Source organism: Lagopus leucura, unplaced genomic scaffold, assembly GCF_019238085.1.
Source record: "Lagopus leucura isolate 7727_CA_CO unplaced genomic scaffold, USGS_WTPT01 Super-Scaffold_806, whole genome shotgun sequence".
Classification (NCBI taxonomy): domain Eukaryota; kingdom Metazoa; phylum Chordata; class Aves; order Galliformes; family Phasianidae; genus Lagopus; species Lagopus leucura.
In genome coordinates, this window is record NW_024962260.1 from 7219096 (window position 1) to 7238702 (window position 19607).

The 19607-nt window shown below is 44.1% G+C and overlaps 2 protein-coding genes across 2 annotated transcripts in view; both read left to right on the top strand.

The window, feature by feature from the left end:
* The window catches only part of EP400 (E1A binding protein p400), a 46125-nt gene extending 37479 nt beyond the window's left edge, over positions 1-8646 (top strand). Inside the window, 11 exon segments of the mRNA XM_042865535.1 lie at positions 337-537; positions 1542-1587; positions 1699-1808; positions 2392-2593; positions 3065-3228; positions 3559-3765; positions 4066-4261; positions 4807-4937; positions 5540-5701; positions 6456-6533; positions 7623-8646. Of these exon segments, the coding sequence (XP_042721469.1) occupies positions 337-537; positions 1542-1587; positions 1699-1808; positions 2392-2593; positions 3065-3228; positions 3559-3765; positions 4066-4261; positions 4807-4937; positions 5540-5701; positions 6456-6533; positions 7623-7895 (1770 nt within the window). The 3' untranslated portion in view covers positions 7896-8646.
* An 893-nt stretch (positions 8647-9539) lies between these two features.
* Positions 9540-19418, top strand: NOC4L (nucleolar complex associated 4 homolog). The gene is made up of 15 exons (XM_042865914.1): positions 9540-9632; positions 9721-9841; positions 9933-10039; positions 10269-10376; positions 10782-10931; positions 11511-11610; positions 12374-12408; positions 12507-12557; positions 13097-13208; positions 13807-13867; positions 14390-14500; positions 15814-15977; positions 16129-16211; positions 17101-17214; positions 17520-19418. Exons 1-15 carry the CDS (start codon positions 9540-9542, stop codon positions 17634-17636), a joined length of 1527 nt encoding a protein of 508 aa, XP_042721848.1. The 3' UTR covers positions 17637-19418.
* The last annotated feature ends 189 nt before the right edge of the window (positions 19419-19607 follow it).

Here is a 19607-nt window from a genome sequence, read left to right on the forward strand (position 1 = left end):
GAGAATTAAAATCTGGTGAAAATGTGAAACTATCTCATTTTATTCTTGATTGTTCTGTTTCCTCCTTTCTTAAGCTATTCAGTAGGAAATGCTTGTTCTTGCTTTTAGATGGTAAATTGCTTGTTCTGTTATGTTTTAAGCTGTGCAACATTTAGACTGCAGCTTATAGTTTGTAACTACTTACATCTTGTAACTAGTTGTGTTTACAAGGAAGCCAGACTTGCATGCTGTGTCTGCATGTATGCTCTGAACTAATCTTTTTGTTTTGTTTTAAATACTTCCTGATTAATTCATGCACTGGTTTGACATCTGTGAAACTCATGCTTTATTTCCTAGGCTTTGGCTGAACAGCAGAGGGCACAGCAGCAGGCAGGCCCGCAGTCTCAGCAGCAGCAAGGCGGCCAGCAGCAAGCTCAGCAGCCAGCTGTCCAGCAAGCACAGGCCCAACCACAGCCACAGGCTCAGGCACAGGTAGTTCAGCAGCCACAGGCAGTAGTGCAGACTGCAGTAACTACTGTGGCCAACACAGCAGTATTGGTAAGAAAGGGAGGACTTGGTGTCTGATGTAGTAACTTCAGTTCTTCTTTTCTGTGTACTACATCTGCGTGCTTTTACTTGCTTTGGAAAGTAGGAATTTTAGGTCAGTGTAGTGAAATAAAGGCTACTTTTTTTCTTCTTTCTCTCTCTCCTGAGTGTGCTGGGCACCTTCTTTTTTTTTTTTTTTTTTTTTTATTCACTGATTAAAACTGTTAATATCATTATTTTAATAATAGGTGTTAGCATTTTTCCACCTCAGAAAGCTATATTCTGTGTACAGATATCTTGCATTTTCAGTTTAGCATTTAACACTGTTTATCCAAAAAACTCAGAAAAGAGACTGTAGCTGTAACAGCTACTCTGTTAAAGTAGGTGAAAAAACAAAGCTGTGAGTAAATTAATCTTTGCTGGGAAAGTGGAATCTTGTATCCTACAGGACCTACAATTACTTTTATTACTGTAAAGCTTTCATGGCTTCTTTGAATGTAGAGTCTCTATTAGTGAATCTGATAACAGGTTGAAGGCTCCTGTTTTAAAGCCAGTCCAGTTTGTTTAGTAATGTGCTCAGGGAGCAGTGATTTTAAAGCTTGTTGAAGGGCCAGAGCAGTACAGCTTTTCCAGAGACAGAGAAAGGGCTCTGTCCTGATAACACTGCTCTGTATCTCCTAGCAGGTAACCTCTCACACATTAACACTGTGAGAGGTTACCTGTGTGTGCCAGTGATGATACCTCGCTCCCTTCTGCTGACAAGGATGTAAAATGTCCAGCACTTACCCAACACCTGACTGGTATCCAGTTGCTTATTAACATGGCAGAATCCTGACCTATCCAGAAGATATGCAGAATGAAAGCAAGTTTTACAACTATCTCTGCATTTTCTGGTCTCTTTCTTGAGCTGTCATTTCTGGAATACAGCACTGTGTTAAACAGCATAGCAGCATAAGAGCTATATTCAGTTTTCTTGTATTTGTTTTCTGAAGTTGTCTCAATTGTCTTCTCAATAGGCAGGCACAATCAAAACAGCAGTCACTGGGACAAGTATACAGACTGGTAAGAAGATTTTATAATTGGGCATTGGAGATGATGGGACATAAGATTTTCATTCTTTTTTTTTTTTTTTTACAATATCATTTTTAATCCTGATTTTTTTTTTGCTTTCAGCTACAGTGAGTGGGAATGTCATAGTGAACACTGTTGCTGGAGTCCCTGCAGCTACCTTTCAGCCCATCAATAAACGTCTGGCTTCACCTGTTATACCTGGAACACTGACTGTGAGTAGATTGCACTACTAGATACTGGTTGCATCTCTGGGTTCATTTTGGTTGCACATGTAGATCTGTATCCTGCATTAGCTGTACTAGTTATCAGAAATTCCACTCTTTATTAACTTCATGTGTCTCGTGACTCTGTATCAACTGCTCTCCAATAGGAAAATACCAGCATAAACCTGGGCAGATAATCAGAATAACATACCTAAGAGACAGTGCCTAATTGTGAACTGTTTTCAAAAGCATTATCTGAAGAAATGGGCAATGTCAATGTAATTTCCAGCCTCTAATATTTTATGCTTAGGTAACTGTGATTTTTGTTTTAAGGTTGTAATTCTATAGAACGTTAAGCAAAAAATGACAGGTAGTAACATCAAACTTGTGTAGTGTAGGGTTTGGTGATCAGCCTGACAAAGATTTAATCAGATTCCAACTGTGAGATATATTCAAACGTTTATTAGAAAGGTTTGGATTTTTTTGCTTGCTTTTTGATGTCAATTTCTAAAACTCTGTATCTGGGAAGCTCATAGCTTTGTGTGAGATGTAAAGACTGTGCAGAGTAATGAGTGACTGTGCTCCTCTTCAGACTTCGGGAGGCACTGCAGCTGCACAAGTTGTGCACACCCAGCAGCGGGCGGCAGCTCCTGCAGCCTCCACAGAGCTGGTGACCATAGCATCTACACAGGGGGTCCGAGCAGTGACATCAGTGACTGCATCAGCTGTGGTAACGACAAACTTAACGCCTGTGCAGACCCAGACGAGATCACTGGTGACTCAAGTGACGCCAGGTAATAACTGTGTGCTTAGGGGTTGTTTCCTAGGGGTCCTGCAGAGTTCCTGAAGTTTGCTTGACCCAAATAGTATTGAAAGTCTGGCTTTGTTGGCTGCACGATGAGACAGTGCTATGATTCCTAACTTGCTGAATGTTGGTGCTCAGATTACCTTTTTTTGTTGGTATTTCTGGGCAAAGTGTTGTAGTAGAGAATTGTTTAGCCCGTAGGGGTTACAGTTAAAAAGAGATTGTTAGCAATCAAGCAGTAAAATATTGAGTATCAAACATAAACTACTATGAAGAAAGGAGTATGTATTTTATTATTTTTCGTTGTGTTGATGCTAATGGCTTGTTGTCTATACTAAGTCTACAAATGTATTGTAGCAGAACATTCTTTAACCACTTGACTTCTCAGGTGAAATCAGACAATTAAATTCAATGTGGAGTGTCCTCAGAGCATTTCTTTTTCTTACTTTTCCTTTTGCAGCAACACCAACAGTCCAGCTCTCTGGCAAAACAATCACTCCTGCTCACTTCCAGCTTTTGAGGCAGCAGCAGCAGCAGGCTGCTCAGGTGCAGGTGCCTCAGATTCAGGCTCAGGCACAAGCCCAGTCTCCAGCTCAAATAAAAACTGTTGGGAAACTGTCACAGGTGAGTAAGCATTGCTGCCACTGTGTTGTGCCCTATTTTAATGGGCTAGAATGAAATGCAGATCTCTTGAAGTTGATTCTATGAAAATTTCATGAAGGTGGGGAGGACTGATAGCCATTTCAAATAGAAGTTCTGCTGCCACAGGTCAGGATGTAAAGCATTTACTGTTGCTTACCCACTGGCAACCTGTTGTGTAAAGGAGTTGCTCCTTAGCTCTGTGATCTTAACTAAAGTTTGGCATAGAATGTTACTTCAAAGCTGCAGGTCCATCTCCATTCTTCTTCCTTTACTCCTATAAAAGATGGAAAATAAAGTGGTGTATTTTTTCAGGAGCAGCTAATCAAGTTACAGAAGCAGAAGCTACAGCTTCCTCAGCAGCAGGCAGCACAGCAGACACAGCAAGGGGCACAACAGCAAGCAGCACAAGTGCAAGTGCAGCAGCAACAGCAAACTCAACAACTCACTGCTGTTACAGCACCTCGTCCTGGCGCAGTCCTCACAGGCACTACTGTGACAAACCTGCAAGTAGCTCGTCTTGTAAGTTGTCTCTGACTTAATTAAAACAGCTGCAGACACCTTGTTCTCACTGCTGGTTTAAATGAACTGGATGTTGGTTATTCGTGCACCTAAGTGCCCTTTGTGTGACTTAGGCTGTGTGAAAGACCTCTGACACAAGTAGCTTTAATTGCACTTATTGACTGACCCATCTCTCAAGTGTGTTAGTGTAAAGGAGAAATCATACTCAGAAACATTTACCACTGTCACTTATTAATCACCTGTTATATGAAGCAAATACTTTTTTGGCTGGTACAATAATCTTCATTCCTTACTGCTTAGACTCGTGTTCCTGCTTCCCAGCTTCAAGCACAAGGACAAATCCAGGCCCAAACTCCACAAGCAGCACAGGTTGCTTTGGCAAAACCTCCAGTGGTGTCTGTTCCAGCTGCTGTGGTGTCATCTGCAGGAGTCACTACGCTCCCTGTTACTGTTGCAGGCATCAGTGTTGCTATTGGGCAGCCACAGAAAGCAGCAGGTATGTCAGAACACTTCCTAAAATACAATACAGTTTTAAACTCCGCTTCCATAAAGGTTGGGTGCTCAAGTAATGTCTTCTGTGGGACTTAGACTTCAGTAAAGTAATGTGATGGAGGCTGAGCTCCCAAAATGAGGTAAGAGACTTGTGCTTACTCCACATAATCTGGAGGTCAGTATCATTCTTAAGCCAGAAACCTGTATATAAGAAGGCAAGACCAGATATGGTTTTGAAAATAAAGCTGTATAAGTGCTTCTTTTCAGTATGAAGCAGATACAGGAGAACTTGTCTTTTGTAACTGACTCCTGTAGTGCAGACAGAAGTTTTCCTGTAGGAAGTATAATTGTTAGAACGTAATTGTAGCTTGCTCGTGCAACTCTATTGTCAAAATCATGTGTCTTATTCTAATTAAAATCAGTGGGTCGTTGGTGCTCAAAGCTGTGCCGATGTATAAGCCTGTAAAAGCCTGCAAACACAGATTGTGCTGCTTGGGACAAAGCAGTAAATGAAAAGTCACAGTTGTAACTATGTTTATAATTTTTCAGGAGGTCAGACTGTAGTTGCCCAGCCACTACATGTCCAGCAGCTTCTGAAGCTCAAGCATCATCAAGCAGCACAGCAACAGAAAGCCATCCAGCCCCAGGTTGCACAGGGTCAAGCTACTGTGCAGCAGAAGGTACTCACAGTTTGCCCTTCCACTGAGTTTCCTGATGTTTCTGTGGTTGTAAAGCTTGAGCTGTGGATTGTGGTGGCACTCCTAGGCACTTCATATTCCTGTGATTACGTCTTACATGTATCTAGAGAGGACTCTTTGTTAATATGTTCACGATTTCTCACACCTCAAATTTAATGTAAGTTTGTTGGCTTTGGCTTCTGTGTTACGTGACAGAGATTAAGGCTCTCTTTAGTCACTTGTAATGCAACCAAGTCTGGGAAATTCTCAGAGACTTTGATTTTTACATTGTAAACTGTGCAAAATACACTTTTCCCTGAAATGTCACCATCTCATAGGCTTGGCTGTCACTGAGCCACAAACATAGTTACATTAATGTGGTGTTTTGGAAGCATATTGCCATATGAACTGTGCCTGTGTGGGAAGAGAACCTTTAAAATGATTGAGGACACTTGTATAAAGGCATGGAAATTCTCTCTCCCAGCTCCTTTGGCTATTTTTATTTGAGAGGATTTACTTCAATAATGTAATCAATCTCGTTAGCTATGTACCTGTTGTTTGAAATACATGCTTTGTAGTCACTGATGCTTTTTTCCCTTCTGTAGATAAATGCTCAACAGGTCACAGTCCAGACCCAACAGCAGACGTCTCAGCAACAGAAAGTGACCTATACTACACAGCCTGCCATTAAAACTCAGTTCTTAACGACCCCAATTTCCCAAACCCAGAAGCCAGGTGGAACCCAGCAGGTGCAGGCTCAGATTCAGGTACAGGTAACACCATTCCTTGCTTCTAAACACTACTGTGATGGGATCACCCTGAAGGTAACAGGTGGAGTAACACTTTAGCACCTGCTCATGTTAATTCCAGTTACATATTTGTTTAAATTAACTTTATAATAAGATTAATTGGTGGTGAATATCTGGCCTTTTGCCAGGTCAGAGAAACCAGCTGGAAAGTTTGTCTTTCCTTTTCAAAAGAAGTAAACTGGCACTCCTTTTTATTAGCAGTGGATTCATACTGTTCTTATTAAGGACAATTAAATTGTCTTTATTTCTTCCTGTTTTCTGGTGCTGCCTCCTGGCCTGATTTCTAGCAGCTAAAAGGAGCTGATGGTTACCTAATTCTCTGCATAATTAGATCAGTCTAACCATGGAAAGGAGGGGGATGAGGAACTGGAAGCCTTACTCTTTCGAAGCTGTATCAAAGATAAATTAGTCCATTAGAATGTTCGTGCTTCCTTCAGTGTTACATGTAGTTAAGAGGAAACAGTAATTACAGTTATAGCTGAAAATTGTCCTTTTCCTCTTTCCCTCCTAGCTAAATATGCTATTCCAACATGCTCTTCTAAACTTGTTTCGTTTACAAAGCTGCACTATCACTGAGAAGGCCGAGATACCAACTTGCAGTAAACACAACTTAAGAAAGGTTTCTTGGTAGCGGTTCTGATAGTACGCTGTGTTGCAGCTGTTAGCAGTTTTATTCTGACTAAATCTTTGTTTTATTCTATGGTCACTGAAGGTGGCAAAACTTCCTCAAGTGGTCCAGCAGCAGGCTACTGTTGCCAACATTCAACAGATGGTTTCAGTTTCCCAACAGGTACGTTTTGCCTGCAGCGCTGGAAGCCTGGTCCTGCTGAAGGCTGATGTATTTGGAAATGTGTGTATCTTCCCTTTGTGGGGACGGGTGGAATTTTGGAAGGGTGTGACCATTTCCATTCTATAAAAATGAGTCACGTGAAAGCCAGGTCAGGTTGCTGTAAAATCTGTAGTCAAAATTCTGGTAGATACAGCAGAGTTTTCTTCATGAATGTAGAAGAACTGAGGAAAATATTTTCTAAAGCTGAAATAAATTTAAATATTAGCTTTTTGTGATGTATAATCAAATAGTGGAACTCATGAATACCATCTGAGTTTGTTATACAAAAACTGGGGTAAACTGGGAGTTGTTTAGTTCCAGTTCGTACAGCTGCTCGAAGTGCTTAATAGAAGTCAGTGCTGCGGTGTCTGTTCTAAATGTGGCAACAGACTGGGAGCAGAGGAAGAGAACAGACGGTTCTGTCTCCCTTCCCTTTATTTAACACTGATTAGAACAACTTTTGGATCATTAGCAACAGGCGTACTTACACTGCTGATGGGCAGGGATGTTTAATATTGGATGGAGGAAGCAGTTACTCTCACAAATCTAACCCGTCAGCTCTTAATCTGACCCGGTTTGAAGTGCAGTGTTTTAGTGTGGGATAAAATCCATGGCTGTTTATGTTAAAATGATGATGAAGTGTTGTAGGCTGACTGGTCACCACCTCGGGTGTGAGGCGGCAAGGGCAAGGTAAGCAGCAGGGAGCAGAGCCTCGTTGGTCAACACACAGCGAGTTATTGCCTGTAGAGCTCTTGGAGAACTCTTCAAGGCATACAAAGACTGCCCTTCTTATCTGTCCACTGTGTTCTTACCTTCTGCAAAGAATCCAGCAGCATGTTGTTTGATCTGCACTGAGCAGGTGTGCCTTGCAGGCGTCCTGTTTCTTAGTTATCATTTGTAAGAAAAAGTGACAGAACACTTTCTTACCAAAACCACAGTGCCAGTATTGCTTCCAGTCCTTCTTTGTCTAAGATGCTCGTCATTCAAGACAGCAAAGACCTTCTGCAGAGCAGGAATCTAATGGTTGCCTTGTTCTCCTGCCTCGTCTAGGTACAAGCTCAACCCCAGACAGTGACCCTGTCTCAGACCACAGCAGGTCAGCAGCAGGTTCAGGTGATTCCTGCAACAACTGCTACTGCTCAGGTTGTGCAGCAGAAACTGATACAGCAGCAAGTTGTGACTACGGCATCTCCCCAGATTCAGGCTCCAGGCGTACAGAATCCAGCCCAGACACCAGCAACATCTGAAGCCCAGAACCAGCAAGCAAAAGTCCAAATGAGGACACCTACTGTCAGATTAAAGGCACCTACTAAACCAAGTTGAACTAATGGTTAAATGCAATAACAGGGAAGTGCAGCATTTCTTGTTTGCTAAGCCAAGTGAGAAGCAGCTACTCCAAACATCCAAATGAAGTCAAACCACTTTTTTTTTTTTCTTTTAACAGAAGGACTTTGCAACACTTAGACATGAAAACTCTCACATAAGTTCAGTGTGTTAGCAGCTCTGCAGCACTCAGAATCTGTACAGGTGCATTTTGCTGCTGTTCTCTGTGCTGATTGAAACCTGATAAATCAAACATTTACTTAGATTTAAGTTATGTCCAGCTTCACAAAAGTAAATGGGTGAAATGCCATAAGTGTCAGTAACATCCATCTGTGTTAGCATACCACAAGCTGCCAGTGGGACCGTGCAGTTCTTTGCTAGAGTTGGGATGTGCTCTCGGTATCCACACTGAAGCTGGTCAAAGAACCTCCTGTGGTTAACACAAAGTATCCTGCATCTCAGTGAAAGCTGCATGTTGTTCTAGCTTCAGGCAGATACCTCTGGAAGGTCTAACTTACATTTGAAGTGCTCCCTGAAAAGCTTAGCCAGTAAATGTGAAAACCTGTAAGTATATGTAATTAAAGGAAAAAAAAAAAGGTTCATTCTCCATTTTTGTAAGCCTTTTAAAATGTTTGTTAGTAGTTTTGTGTACAGTTTACTGCAGCACCCTCCCTGTGTGCTCGTTCTCGTACTTCGCTTTAAGATAATGGATATTTTAGGCATGAACTGAGTAAATACTGTGTGATGTGTATTAAAGTGTAGCCTTTTTTTTGTATATGTTCAGTGTGTTCAGCCCAACGAAGGCTCTGCAGCTGTTTGTCCCAGGACTGCTGCCAGGGAAACTCCCATGGATCAAACGGAACCACTTGGTTTTGTTCTGCTCTTGCAACATGTTGAAATGTTCAGTACTTTCTATTCAGCTTTTAGCTCTGGGGGGGGCCGGGGGGGGCGGGGAAGGGGGGAAATGGTGACAACTGTGTAAAGATTGAGATCTAACTTTTGTACTATTCTTTTACTAAAGCTAATGATGAATGTATCTTCAGGTGGATATTTTGGATGTGAATGCCTCTTCCTCCAAATTGGTTTGCCTTACTGTTGTGAAGAAAGCAGGAAGCTGCACAGAACTGTGGGCTTTTCTTTACTTTTCTGGCATAAAGACTTTGCAAACAGCACTGTGTGAGGAATCAGAAAACTCCTGCTGGCTTAAATGGATTCATCTTCCTTTGGCCGTCGTGCTGCACAACGTGTACAACTAGACAAAGTTACACTATTCCTGTCCGGGATGGTTTTAAAGTTATTTTTTCATTGTGATCTTTTTACTCTTCAGAGCAGAGCCTGTTCCGAGGCGGGGCGGTGCGGCTGCTGACCCGCGCTGCTGTCACGGCCCAGGCCCTGCGCCGCCATCCGTCGAGCACCGCGTTACGCAGCCTGGCTCCGCGCTGCAGCTGCGCCCGCCGTTCCTTCGCTATCGGGCGTCTCCGGGCGTTTGTAGCCGCCCCAGCGGCGTTGCGAGGAATCGCGCTGTATCCCACCTGAAGGTGTAATAAAGTGTACATTTTGTAACCCGCCCTCGTCCTGCTCGTCGTTTCCCCGCCCACCCCGCCGCGTTCCGGCCCCGCTCTGGGCGGAGCTCCGCAGCGCAGCATGGCGGGGCCCGCGCTCGCCGCCAGCCTCGAGGCTGTGCTGGGCGGCCGCGGCAACGCCAACCGCGTCTTCGAGATCCTGGAGCTGCTGGCGGTGCGGGGCGCGGGGGGGGGGGGGGGGGGGGCAGGGAGTGCGGCGCGGGGCGGCACCGGGCGTCGCTCACGGCCCCGATCTTCCCCAGGCCGAGGACGAGGAGGACGCGCTGTGCGCCGCGCGGACGTGCCGCCGGCTGTTCGCCGCGCTGCTGCGGCGGGGAGAGCTGATGGCCGGCAGCCTGCCTGCGGAGGAGGACGCGCTGAGCGGTGAGAAGGGAGGGCGGGGATGGGCCGGGGCAGGGATGGGGCCGGAGCCGGGACCCGGCCGGGTGGGAGCGTCAGCGCCGCGTCTTTGCAGGGAACTGTAGCGCTGAGGATAAATACAAAATATGGATGAGGCACCGCTACGACGACTGCGTGGAGTGCTTGTCCGAGCTGCTGGGCCACGACTCCTTCCGGGTGAAGGTGAGCTGTGGGCTGCCGTTGCGGTACGGGTCTGTGCGGTAGAAGCAGTCCCCGCTCGGTGCGGGATGCCGCGGGGCTTCCTGGGGCTCTAACGCCCTTCTGCTCTGACGGTGATGGCATCCACGTGGCTCATGGAAGAGATTCGTTCTTCCTGTGCTGAGCAGCACCTGCGGGCCCGAGCACCGCCGTGCTCCTTGATGCGGGGCTTTTTCTAATCTGTGTTTTAAAGGAATCATCGCTCTGCACCCTCATGAAGTTTGTGGAGGTGGAGGCAGAATACCCGTTGGTCGCAGAGCAGTGGAAGGGCAGCATCGCTTTTCCTCGCCATCTTCTGAAGGTGAGCCACAGAACCTGCAGAGCTGAGGTTTCAGGCAAGGAGATTGGAGTGGAGAAGAGCGATGTGGGCTCCAGTGGTGGAAACGTCTGTAGGGTGCTGCCCTTGATGGGTGGTGGTGTGGGAGCAGCTGCCTTGTGTGGGGCCTGGCTGGATTCTTGTATTTCTGAGGTACCAGTTCTGATTTTTGGGGGGAGGTAAGAGGGAAGCTGCTGCCCCTGGCTCAGCCACTGCATCATTTCTAAGTTACGGTGTAAGATGGGTTGGAATCAACCATCATGGCAGCTGTGAGCACTGCAGGCGGGACACAGCTCTGCTCACCAGACAGGGGTTGCCCTCAGCCTTCTCAGCTATCTGCTCCAACACAGTGAGAAACTGACTTGCTTTTCACTCCCATCCTCTTGCTAGGTGGTTGTTAACGGCTTAATTCCCATACACGAGGATGCTTCCCTGCTGATCTCTCGCTTCCAAGAGTACATGGAATATGACGATGTCCGGTACTTCGTCATGAAGGCGGTCACTGAGAGCATCGGACAAGTGATGCAAAAGATAAAAGAGGTAATGCTGAGTTGGGCTGTGAGATGGGTCTGGGTGAATTATTTGTTGCTCTGGAGCACACACCTTGGTTGCGAAGTGGGGAGGAGCTACTGATATGTGGAATGACTTTGGAAGCAGGAGTAGTAAGTGCACCCATTTGAAGGCTTTTTTTTGTTTGTTTGTAGCATACGTTAATTATGTGTAAGACTGAAAGCAGACTGAAACTGGTGATAGTTCAATATGTATATTGTTGATTAGAACCTCACAGTCAGAGCTCTTGCTTCTGTTTTGCTCAGATATACAGCTTGAGGGCATAAAGGTTTAATTCTCTTTAGTGTGTGGGAGGGTCTTTTTTCTTTCGTTGGACCCACCTGTTCTGTTAAATCAGAGTCAGTTCAGATGTAAGTTCTGTGTTAGGCAAATGAGTGATACTCCAGGATAAGGCAGCGATGGAGAAGCAGCATGCAGTACAGCCATCAGAGCTTTTCTTTCCTGCGTACATCCAGTGGTTGGGAAGTAGGGGACTGTGGAAGCCCAGTGTGACTTCCCTCTGTGTGGACCTCTCTTCATGCTTGATCCTCTGCTTTTTGTCTGTTATAGAGGCCGCTGCCATTTTACCAGCAGAATGTATTTTCCCTCATTTCACCCATTAACATGCCGAACAAAGAGCGTGACATTGTCAAATTTATGGTGAAGCAAGGTTAGTAAACTCCACACGATGAACTGCACGTGAAGAGGAAAATCACATCTCTGATTTTTATTGTGTAAAGGCTTTGTCAGTGTTTGCTAATGAAAAATTGTGTTTCTGTGAGCACAGTGATTCTGAGCAGCATTACAAAATCCACGTAACACACTTGCAGTCAGGTCTGTCACAGCTTTTTATCAATACGAAGAACCTATAGCAAATTTTTTAGAGACCCTGGTTTGGGGAACACTGTCTTCTCCTTGTGCTCCTGGTCTCAGCTTAACAGCCAGGAAAGCAGTGCTCCTCACACAGCGAGAAGGCGGCTGCTGGAGGCAACAGGAATGCTTCTGAGTTGGAATGCTATTAACTGAATTCTGATGTGTCCCAACCCATTTGGTAGAGGGAAATCTCAGACATCGAGCTTTAACATCTCATGGGAACATTTATGATCTTTGCTCTGCGTAATTCATAAGCTTCTCTCTCACTTCATTTTGTTGGGCTGCAGCGTGGGAAGAAAAGTGCCGTTTACTTTCAATGTGTCCAATTAAGCTTAGGGGAGGAGGGAAAAGTTTGACTAATATAATGCAAATTTCCTTGTATATGCATATAAACCTATGCATATAGGTTTGCTCCTTCATCAGAGTGGGTTTTGTTCCTTAGGTTTTATGTGGGTATTTGTAATAACTGGGGTTGTTTCGAAGGACTAAATAGAACAAGCCATCGTTTTTGTTTTTAACATCCGTTTCAAGTTCCATCTCCCTTCTACCTTTCTTCTTAGGTAACCAGGAGGAATGGAAGGTGTCGAAGCTGCAGGTAACTGTTCATTTGGTGTTTCAGAGTTCAATTTTCTACTGAAAATAGAGCTTCATCTCCACCCATATTTATCTTACTACTTGCAATTCTGTTTCAAGGCACACAGGCAGGCGTTTGAAAGAATGTGGCTCACTTTTCTGAAGCACCAGGTGAGGGGTACTTCAGTCACTGATCCGGATTGCTTTCCAGTTGCCAATCCTTAGAGGCTGCAGCCATCCTTTGCATGGTGCTCCTGGTAGGACCCCTCTGTGCTTCTGCTATTAGATGAGATCAGCGCAGTCACCACCTCTGCTGGGTTGTTCTCCTGGCAAGGGGACGTTACCTCATGTTTGGTCTTTTTCTTCTTACTCAGCCTTTTTCTTCACCTTAAACAAGCCTGCCCATAAGGAGTTATCTGCAGCATAACAACTCCTGTTTCCGAGCTGAATGTTCCCGAGCCTATTTATTAGTGACTTTCCTACTGCTTTTCCTTCTGAGCTGTGATGATGCTTCTAGCTGAGCACCCACTTCTTAGAATGAACACAGTTGTCAGGTGTCACTTCTATGCTCTCCCATTTGTTGCTGTGAACTGTTGTGTTTTGTCCTAGCATGTTCCCTTTTGCTTGCCTTGTCTTTTTGAGCCCTATGTTGCTGTTGCTCTTGGAGTTCTCATTTTGGTGATTTGACTGTATTGCTTTGTCCTTCACAGCTACCCAGTGGCCTTTACAAAAAAGTTCTTGTTATTCTGCATGACTCCATCCTGCCTCATATGAATGAGCCCACTCTCATGATAGACTTCTTGACAGTGGCCTATGGAGTAGGTGAGCAAAAACAGGCTTTTAGCCTTTGTGTGTGTCTGCAGCACAGTACATACGTTAGGAGGGCTGCTGGTTGCAACACCACAGCTTTGGGTGGGATGAAGCTAAGGGACTGGGATGAATTCTCTTGTCTCCAAAAGTGAGGTTTGTTTACCTGCATCTGTCAATGTTTGCTGGTTGTTATGTGTTAGGAAGATTATATTTTTGAATTTACAAAGAGTTGAATATTGGAATGATTTCTTTTTCACACAGTTCAGGCATCACCGCTGATTCCTGGGCTGTATCCAGAAACAAGATGTGCAGTTTCCTTTAGAAATGGTCTTTCTGAGGAGGTCTTTTCCTTCCCACTGTAGCTTTCTTGGGAAATTAAAGCAGACTGTTTGTGTCTATTTGTTCTTCTAAACTACAGCTTTAACTGCAAGTAACCTGTGATCCTCAGGAAGCTTTTGGCTGAGCTTCTGTCACCTTACATCCATCATGCTGCCTCTACTTAAAGACATTGTTGGTTTTGTGCTACTTCCAGGAAGGTTAAGTAATGGAACAGGTCGTAGCTGATCATTTTATCTATCTATTGTACTGATAGATGCCTGCTTTCTTACAGGTGGAGCAATTAGTCTTCTAGCCTTAAATGGATTGTTTATTCTGATTCATCAGCATAATCTGTAAGTAAAAGGAGCACGTTGTGTAAAGGGACATGGCTGTCTGCATTTACATCTTCATGTAAACAGAACTGAAAAGAATTCTCCGCATCTTCAGGCTTTGGCTGTGAGGAAGCCAAGCCCTGCCCAAGAAGCTGAGCTGTTTGGATGCTGAGCTGTTCTGATAGTTTAGCCTAAATACCCTCTTCTTCAGACTGCTCAGCTCTTCGAAATCAATTTCCATTGATCTGATGGTGTAGCAGCACTGTAGTCTTTGGATCCTGTGCCATTTGCAGTCAGTGGATGTGTTTTCACATCTCCAGAACAGCTGGACACTGCACCAGCCAGAAGTTCACTTTACAGCTTGATTTCAAGTGGTGGCTGTGAAGACAAACCAAGGAAAGCTCAACAGTCACTCACAGCACAGCAGTAGTCTGGGGTGGTTTATGGGCAACACACAGAGGCATTTATAGACACAGTGTGGTCCTGCTGTACGTCACTGATCAGCGAAGGATGTTGTCTTTTTCCTTTCTGCCTTCTCAATAGGGAATACCCTGACTTCTACAAAAAGCTGTACAGCCTTCTGGACCCTTCTATATATCACGTGAAGTACCGAGCCCGCTTCTTCCATTTGGCTGATCTGTTTTTGTCTTCGTCGTAAGTAGAACCTCTATTATATACATACATGTATTTTGCTCCTACTTTCCTGTTGGCCAGAATCTGTTCTTGAACAGTCTCCCATGTCTGGATTTAATGTATTCAGAGTGCCTGCTGAATTAAATTTGTTTTCTGATTGAGAAAACTGAATTCAAGAGTGTTACTGCAGTGCTTGTGTAATTCTTCCTGTGATGGTTTTGAAGATGCAGCACACATCTGTCTAGTTTCAGAGCGTAAAAATGCAGTTCATTATCTGAGTTTGATCGGCAAATCATTACGGATGTATTTTGATCTGTATTCCAGTTTGGCTGAAAGTGATGCTTTTTCTCTCTGTCTTTATGAATATGGAAAAGGAACATTCGCAGGCTTTTTATAGACGCAGCATCATAAATCTGTTGAGAAATTGATGACCTTTTTGCAGACATGTAATATTGAAACATAAAGCATTTGACACTCTGTCTCGATGCTGTCATCATGCCCAGGGAAGAAACTAGATATGCAGCTGGTTATATACTTGCCATCATATGTTGTAAAATAAACCAAGAATAATGCTCGGCACATGATATTTAATATCATCCCCCTTGTATTCATAGTGTTCTCTGGAGAGAGTAACAAGACCTGGCAGATGGTTATACCTTGGGGTGGCTTTGCTGAGCCTTGCAGGTGTAGTGAGCTCTAAGGCTGGAGGCTGAGTGGCTGAAAATTGTCATCTTTCATCCCAGCTCTGCTGACCTGAAGAACGTGCCTACATGAGCTTACTGCTGTTAAAAATTTGCATTTCTACCATAAAAGAGAACTATTCTGCACATTTACGTTCCAGCAGCTTTATGTTCCCATTACCAGCTGCACTGCTTGCTCTAGAAGTATTATGTAAATTTAACACCATGGCACATGTATTAATTAAACCCACAGAACTACATTAGAAAAATATAATGAAGGTTGCCTGGCCAAGCACTCAGAAGTTTATAAAATGACTGAATAAAGACAGCAGTGTGAATGACCGTGTACAAGAGCTGTGCTTGGCTGCAGCAAGTGTTTGGAGTGGTGCCACGCGTCTGGGTTGAATCACGAACTGATCTGAGATTGTTCATGCACTGAATGGAAATGCCCCCAAATTTGTTCCAGACAGCACACAAGACCCTTTGTAACTGCCTGAAATCATGATTCTTTGCTGTGTAGTTCCATTTCACTGCACAGTCCAAAAAGCTGAAGAATCCCACTGGTCCTTAACCTGACGTGCTGTCTGAGTTGATGAGTGTGTTGGTTCACTTGCTGGAACTCTGACATGCTGGTTTCTTCTTCCTTCCCCACAGTCACTTGCCAGCATACCTGGTGGCAGCATTCATAAAGCGCCTGGCCCGGCTGGCCCTCACTGCTCCTCCTGAGGCTCTGCTCATGGTCATTCCTTTCATCTGTAATCTCTTTCGGAGGCATCCGGCCTGCAAAGTGCTGATGCACAGACCAAATGGGCCACAAGGTAAGAGGGAAAGGGGGGACTTCTGTGTTACACCTTTAGGCATCGTGAAGAGCAGGATCCCTGGAGAGATCCCGGCCCCAGTTGGTTCCCTGAGTTCCCTTTGGCATTATGGACATCACAGGAGGTATGAAATCTGTATCTCTTTCCTTAGATTTATCAGAAGATCCATATATCATGGAGCAGGAGGAGCCATCTGAGAGCAGGGCTTTGGAGAGCTCTCTCTGGGAGATTCAGGTATGTCATCTAACAAGGTACCATACACAGATGTTCAGCCTTCTCCCATCCTTGCTGCTTTCACGACACAGCTCAGCAGTCAGCAGCATCACTTCCATGAACCTGCTGACACACGTCTTGCAGATAGATGAACTTCTGGCTACTTTTTTACTTTGCATCTTTTTCCATCCTTAGTGTAAGAGGCAGGATTTTACACACATGACAACTAGTGCCTGCTAATTAGTAGGAGTCTTCTGAGTACACATCTGATCATGCAGCTGAAAAGTGGGCTGTGAATAGCTGAAACAGAGTAAATAGTGGCGAATGTACGAGGTGTTTTATTTGCTTTGGAGGGGAGAGCGTGATGAGCACTGATGGAAACTAAGCACAGATAGGTCAACCTGTAGAAATGACTTCTAAAATGCTGGAGGAAATTGAAATGGTTAACTTTTAACCTGGAACATTTGTAGGATGGTGTACGAGGGCTGAAATTAGTTAAATTACTCCTGGTGACTCTGAAACCTTAGAGGCAGGATTATCACATTCCATTTAAATGCTACAGGGATTTTGTGCGAGGTGGGTGTTGCTGGAGAGCAGGAGCTCAGATGCAGCATCAGGGCTCTGGAAGGTAGCAGAATCGAGGTGTGCACTGTAGTAGCTATGGCCAGTGGAGGAGTCCATCTGTCTTGGGCTGAATGTGAACCTGGTGAAAGGGTGCTTTAATATGTTTCAAGCGTGGCTAAAATCTGTATTTCTTGAAGCTGCATCCTAACACGGTACAGCAGACTTGCCTCTTTTGCCAGAATTAATGTTCATGACCAAAGGGTTTGTTAGATTGTTCCCTGTGTGGGAAGCCAGATGGATGTGTGTTACCTTGTGCTCATTAGACCTTCTCCTCTTTTTCTTGCAGTCTCTACAAAACCATTATCATCCAGATGTGGCCCAGGCAGCTGCTATCCTCAACCAGTCGCTGTCTGAAATAGAGGACGACATATCGGGGCTCTTGGAGCTCTCAGCTTCTGAGGTAGTGATGCTGTGCTTTTGTGAATGATTCCAGTAAGAGGAAGGGAGACTGCTTCCTGAATGCAATAGCCATGTCCTGGTCATCAGCCTTGCTGCTGAGGAGGGAGTGAGGCAGACTTTTGGTTACCTACAGCCAGGGAAAAGGGGAAGATGTCAGTTAAAAGGCAGAGCATTTGGCAACAGCAGTGGCAGGCTTGTATTTAAAAGGTTTATTGTTGTATCTTTTATGATGTTAGAGTTGAGCACTGGTATCAGCCGTGGTAAAGGGCTTGTACTGAATTTTGTCAATATTTTCTCTTTTTGTAGCTTTTTGATAAAGAAATAAAGAAAACATCTGCTAATGTGCCGTTGGAGTTTGAGCAAGTACGAGGTTTGTTTGGGAAGAAAAATGATATCTTTGCAGAACACTTTGCTTTAGATTGATGCAATTAAAAACACATCTGCACAGCACACGGATCTTAAGGACCTGCACAAAACTCAACGTGTTTTGCTGGACAATTCTGCCTTTGAAATATCTCTAAGCGGTGAAAGCTGGACTGCCTTCAGAAGGAGCAGCCTTCTTCAGTGACCTTTTCCAGTATCTACGTACGGACTTTCTTTTGTTGTTCCTCACGTCCCATGCTTACTTATTGCTGCCTGGTGTTTTGGAGGGGTTTCCCCTCAAAGTAATGTGTTTCCTGAACTTGTTCACTGTTGGCCCTTTTCTCAGGTGCTGGCTGAGATCAGCAACTGCACTGACAGTGCACTCAGAAGGTCTGAGGGGAGGGGTGGTCTTGCTTCTACGTCTCAGATGTGTTTGTTTCATACAAGAGCCAGCAACCATTTTTTTAGTGAGTGACCTCAATAGGTAACTGTAAACATCATATTCTAATTATACATTTTTTTTCATATTTACTTTTAAACTCACTTCAGAGAGATGACTTAGCTTCTATACAGCAGTCTTAACATGCCCATGTTGATACACGGAAAGCTTAGGTTTGTCAAAAAGTATCTCTCAGGTGATGGTCAGTAATTCCATGAATAATGTGTTGCTAATGTTCCTTCACGTATGTTCATCTCATGCTGTAATGTTTCTTAATTCAAAATAGTTGTGAGCTTTGGCAATGAGCATAATCATGGTGACTGTGTAGGGCGGCCAACTGATGTGCAATGGAAAGTAGTTTAATCCTTGATTCTTTGCTTCAGAATGATAAGCAGCTTAATGTAGTTTTGCTCACAACCTGCAGGCATTGCAGAAGCTGTGGCCAGTGTGTATGCAGGTGCTAATTAAGTTTTAACTACCCCACTGATATTAGAATGGCTTTGTTAATTTGGATTTTTCATATGGTTCCAGAAGTCATGCAGAACTTCCTTCTGATAGTGTTTTCCAGGGTGTTAAGTGCTCTGCCTTGATTTGAGGTAAACTCCTTGTTAAGAATGCAAATGAACTCAGGACCATTTTTGTAATTATTTTCACCTACTTATTGTTATCTCATTAGGCTTTGAAATCATGTTTTGTGGAGGGGAAAAGTCCAGTCCAGAGGCCAAGAAAGCTCATTTCTGGCAGACAAATCTGTTTAAATCAGGAAAATCTGTAGCTGTCTCAGGCACACTGTGTTATGTTTTCTTCATCCAGTTGTCTTCATGCTTTCTAAACAATGGAGGTGTCCTCAGTGCAGAGAGCTCTGCCTCTTTTCCTTTTCCTCTGGTACTTTGTAGCTCTGGTCAGATGTTTTCCAGACTTTTTTTTTCTTCCCTTTTTTTTTTTTTTACAGAACCTGAAAAAGTTATTGCGAAAAAGCATGGCATTCTCCTCCCTGGCCAGCCTGCTTTCCCATTTAGTGTGATAAAGACAGATTAGCTGAGATGATAACTTACAGTTTGAGATATCTCAGCTCAGGTTCACCTAACCTGTTCCAGCTTTAAAATGTGTCTCCTTATACCCATGTTGTGTTTCTGTTTATTAAATATCTAAGTGCTCTTACTCTGCAGAAATGCGGATCAAGTGACTACATTTAAAGGACATGCATATTTATGTGTATCATCATTTAAATGAAATGCTGTACCATAGAAATGTGTGTACGTTGAATACCTTTCTCTGCATCTTTCTGTTTTGCTGAAATTACTGCCGGACAATGTCATTCATATCTTCCATAGTACTGGCACTATGGGAGTGCTGGGATTCTTTTTTAATACACGAATATTAAACTGTTTGGGCAGTGGGCAGTCACAGTCTCATGGTATGGAAAATGTGGGAGTTATCTTGGGTTCTTGTAGCTGGAAGAAGGGTTAAGCTCTTTCTCAGTGGAGTTGACAGCTTAAACCCCGGATGGCCTTTACACAAGTCCAGAGACTTCATCCCCATCTCTGATGCTGCACATCCTCAAGCAATGTCCTTAAACCTCCTTGGAGAAG

Excerpts from the sequence above, each read along its gene's own strand:
- NOC4L (XM_042865914.1), top strand. The coding sequence starts at position 9,540 with ATGGCGGGGCCCGCGCTCGCCGCCAGCCTCGAGGCTGTGCTGGGCGGC. Across the intron at positions 12,558-13,096 it reads TCACTTTTCTGAAGCACCAG|CTACCCAGTGGCCTTTACAA; the intron begins GTGAGGGGTACT and ends TGTCCTTCACAG. Across the intron at positions 13,868-14,389 it reads CTGATTCATCAGCATAATCT|GGAATACCCTGACTTCTACA; the intron begins GTAAGTAAAAGG and ends CCTTCTCAATAG.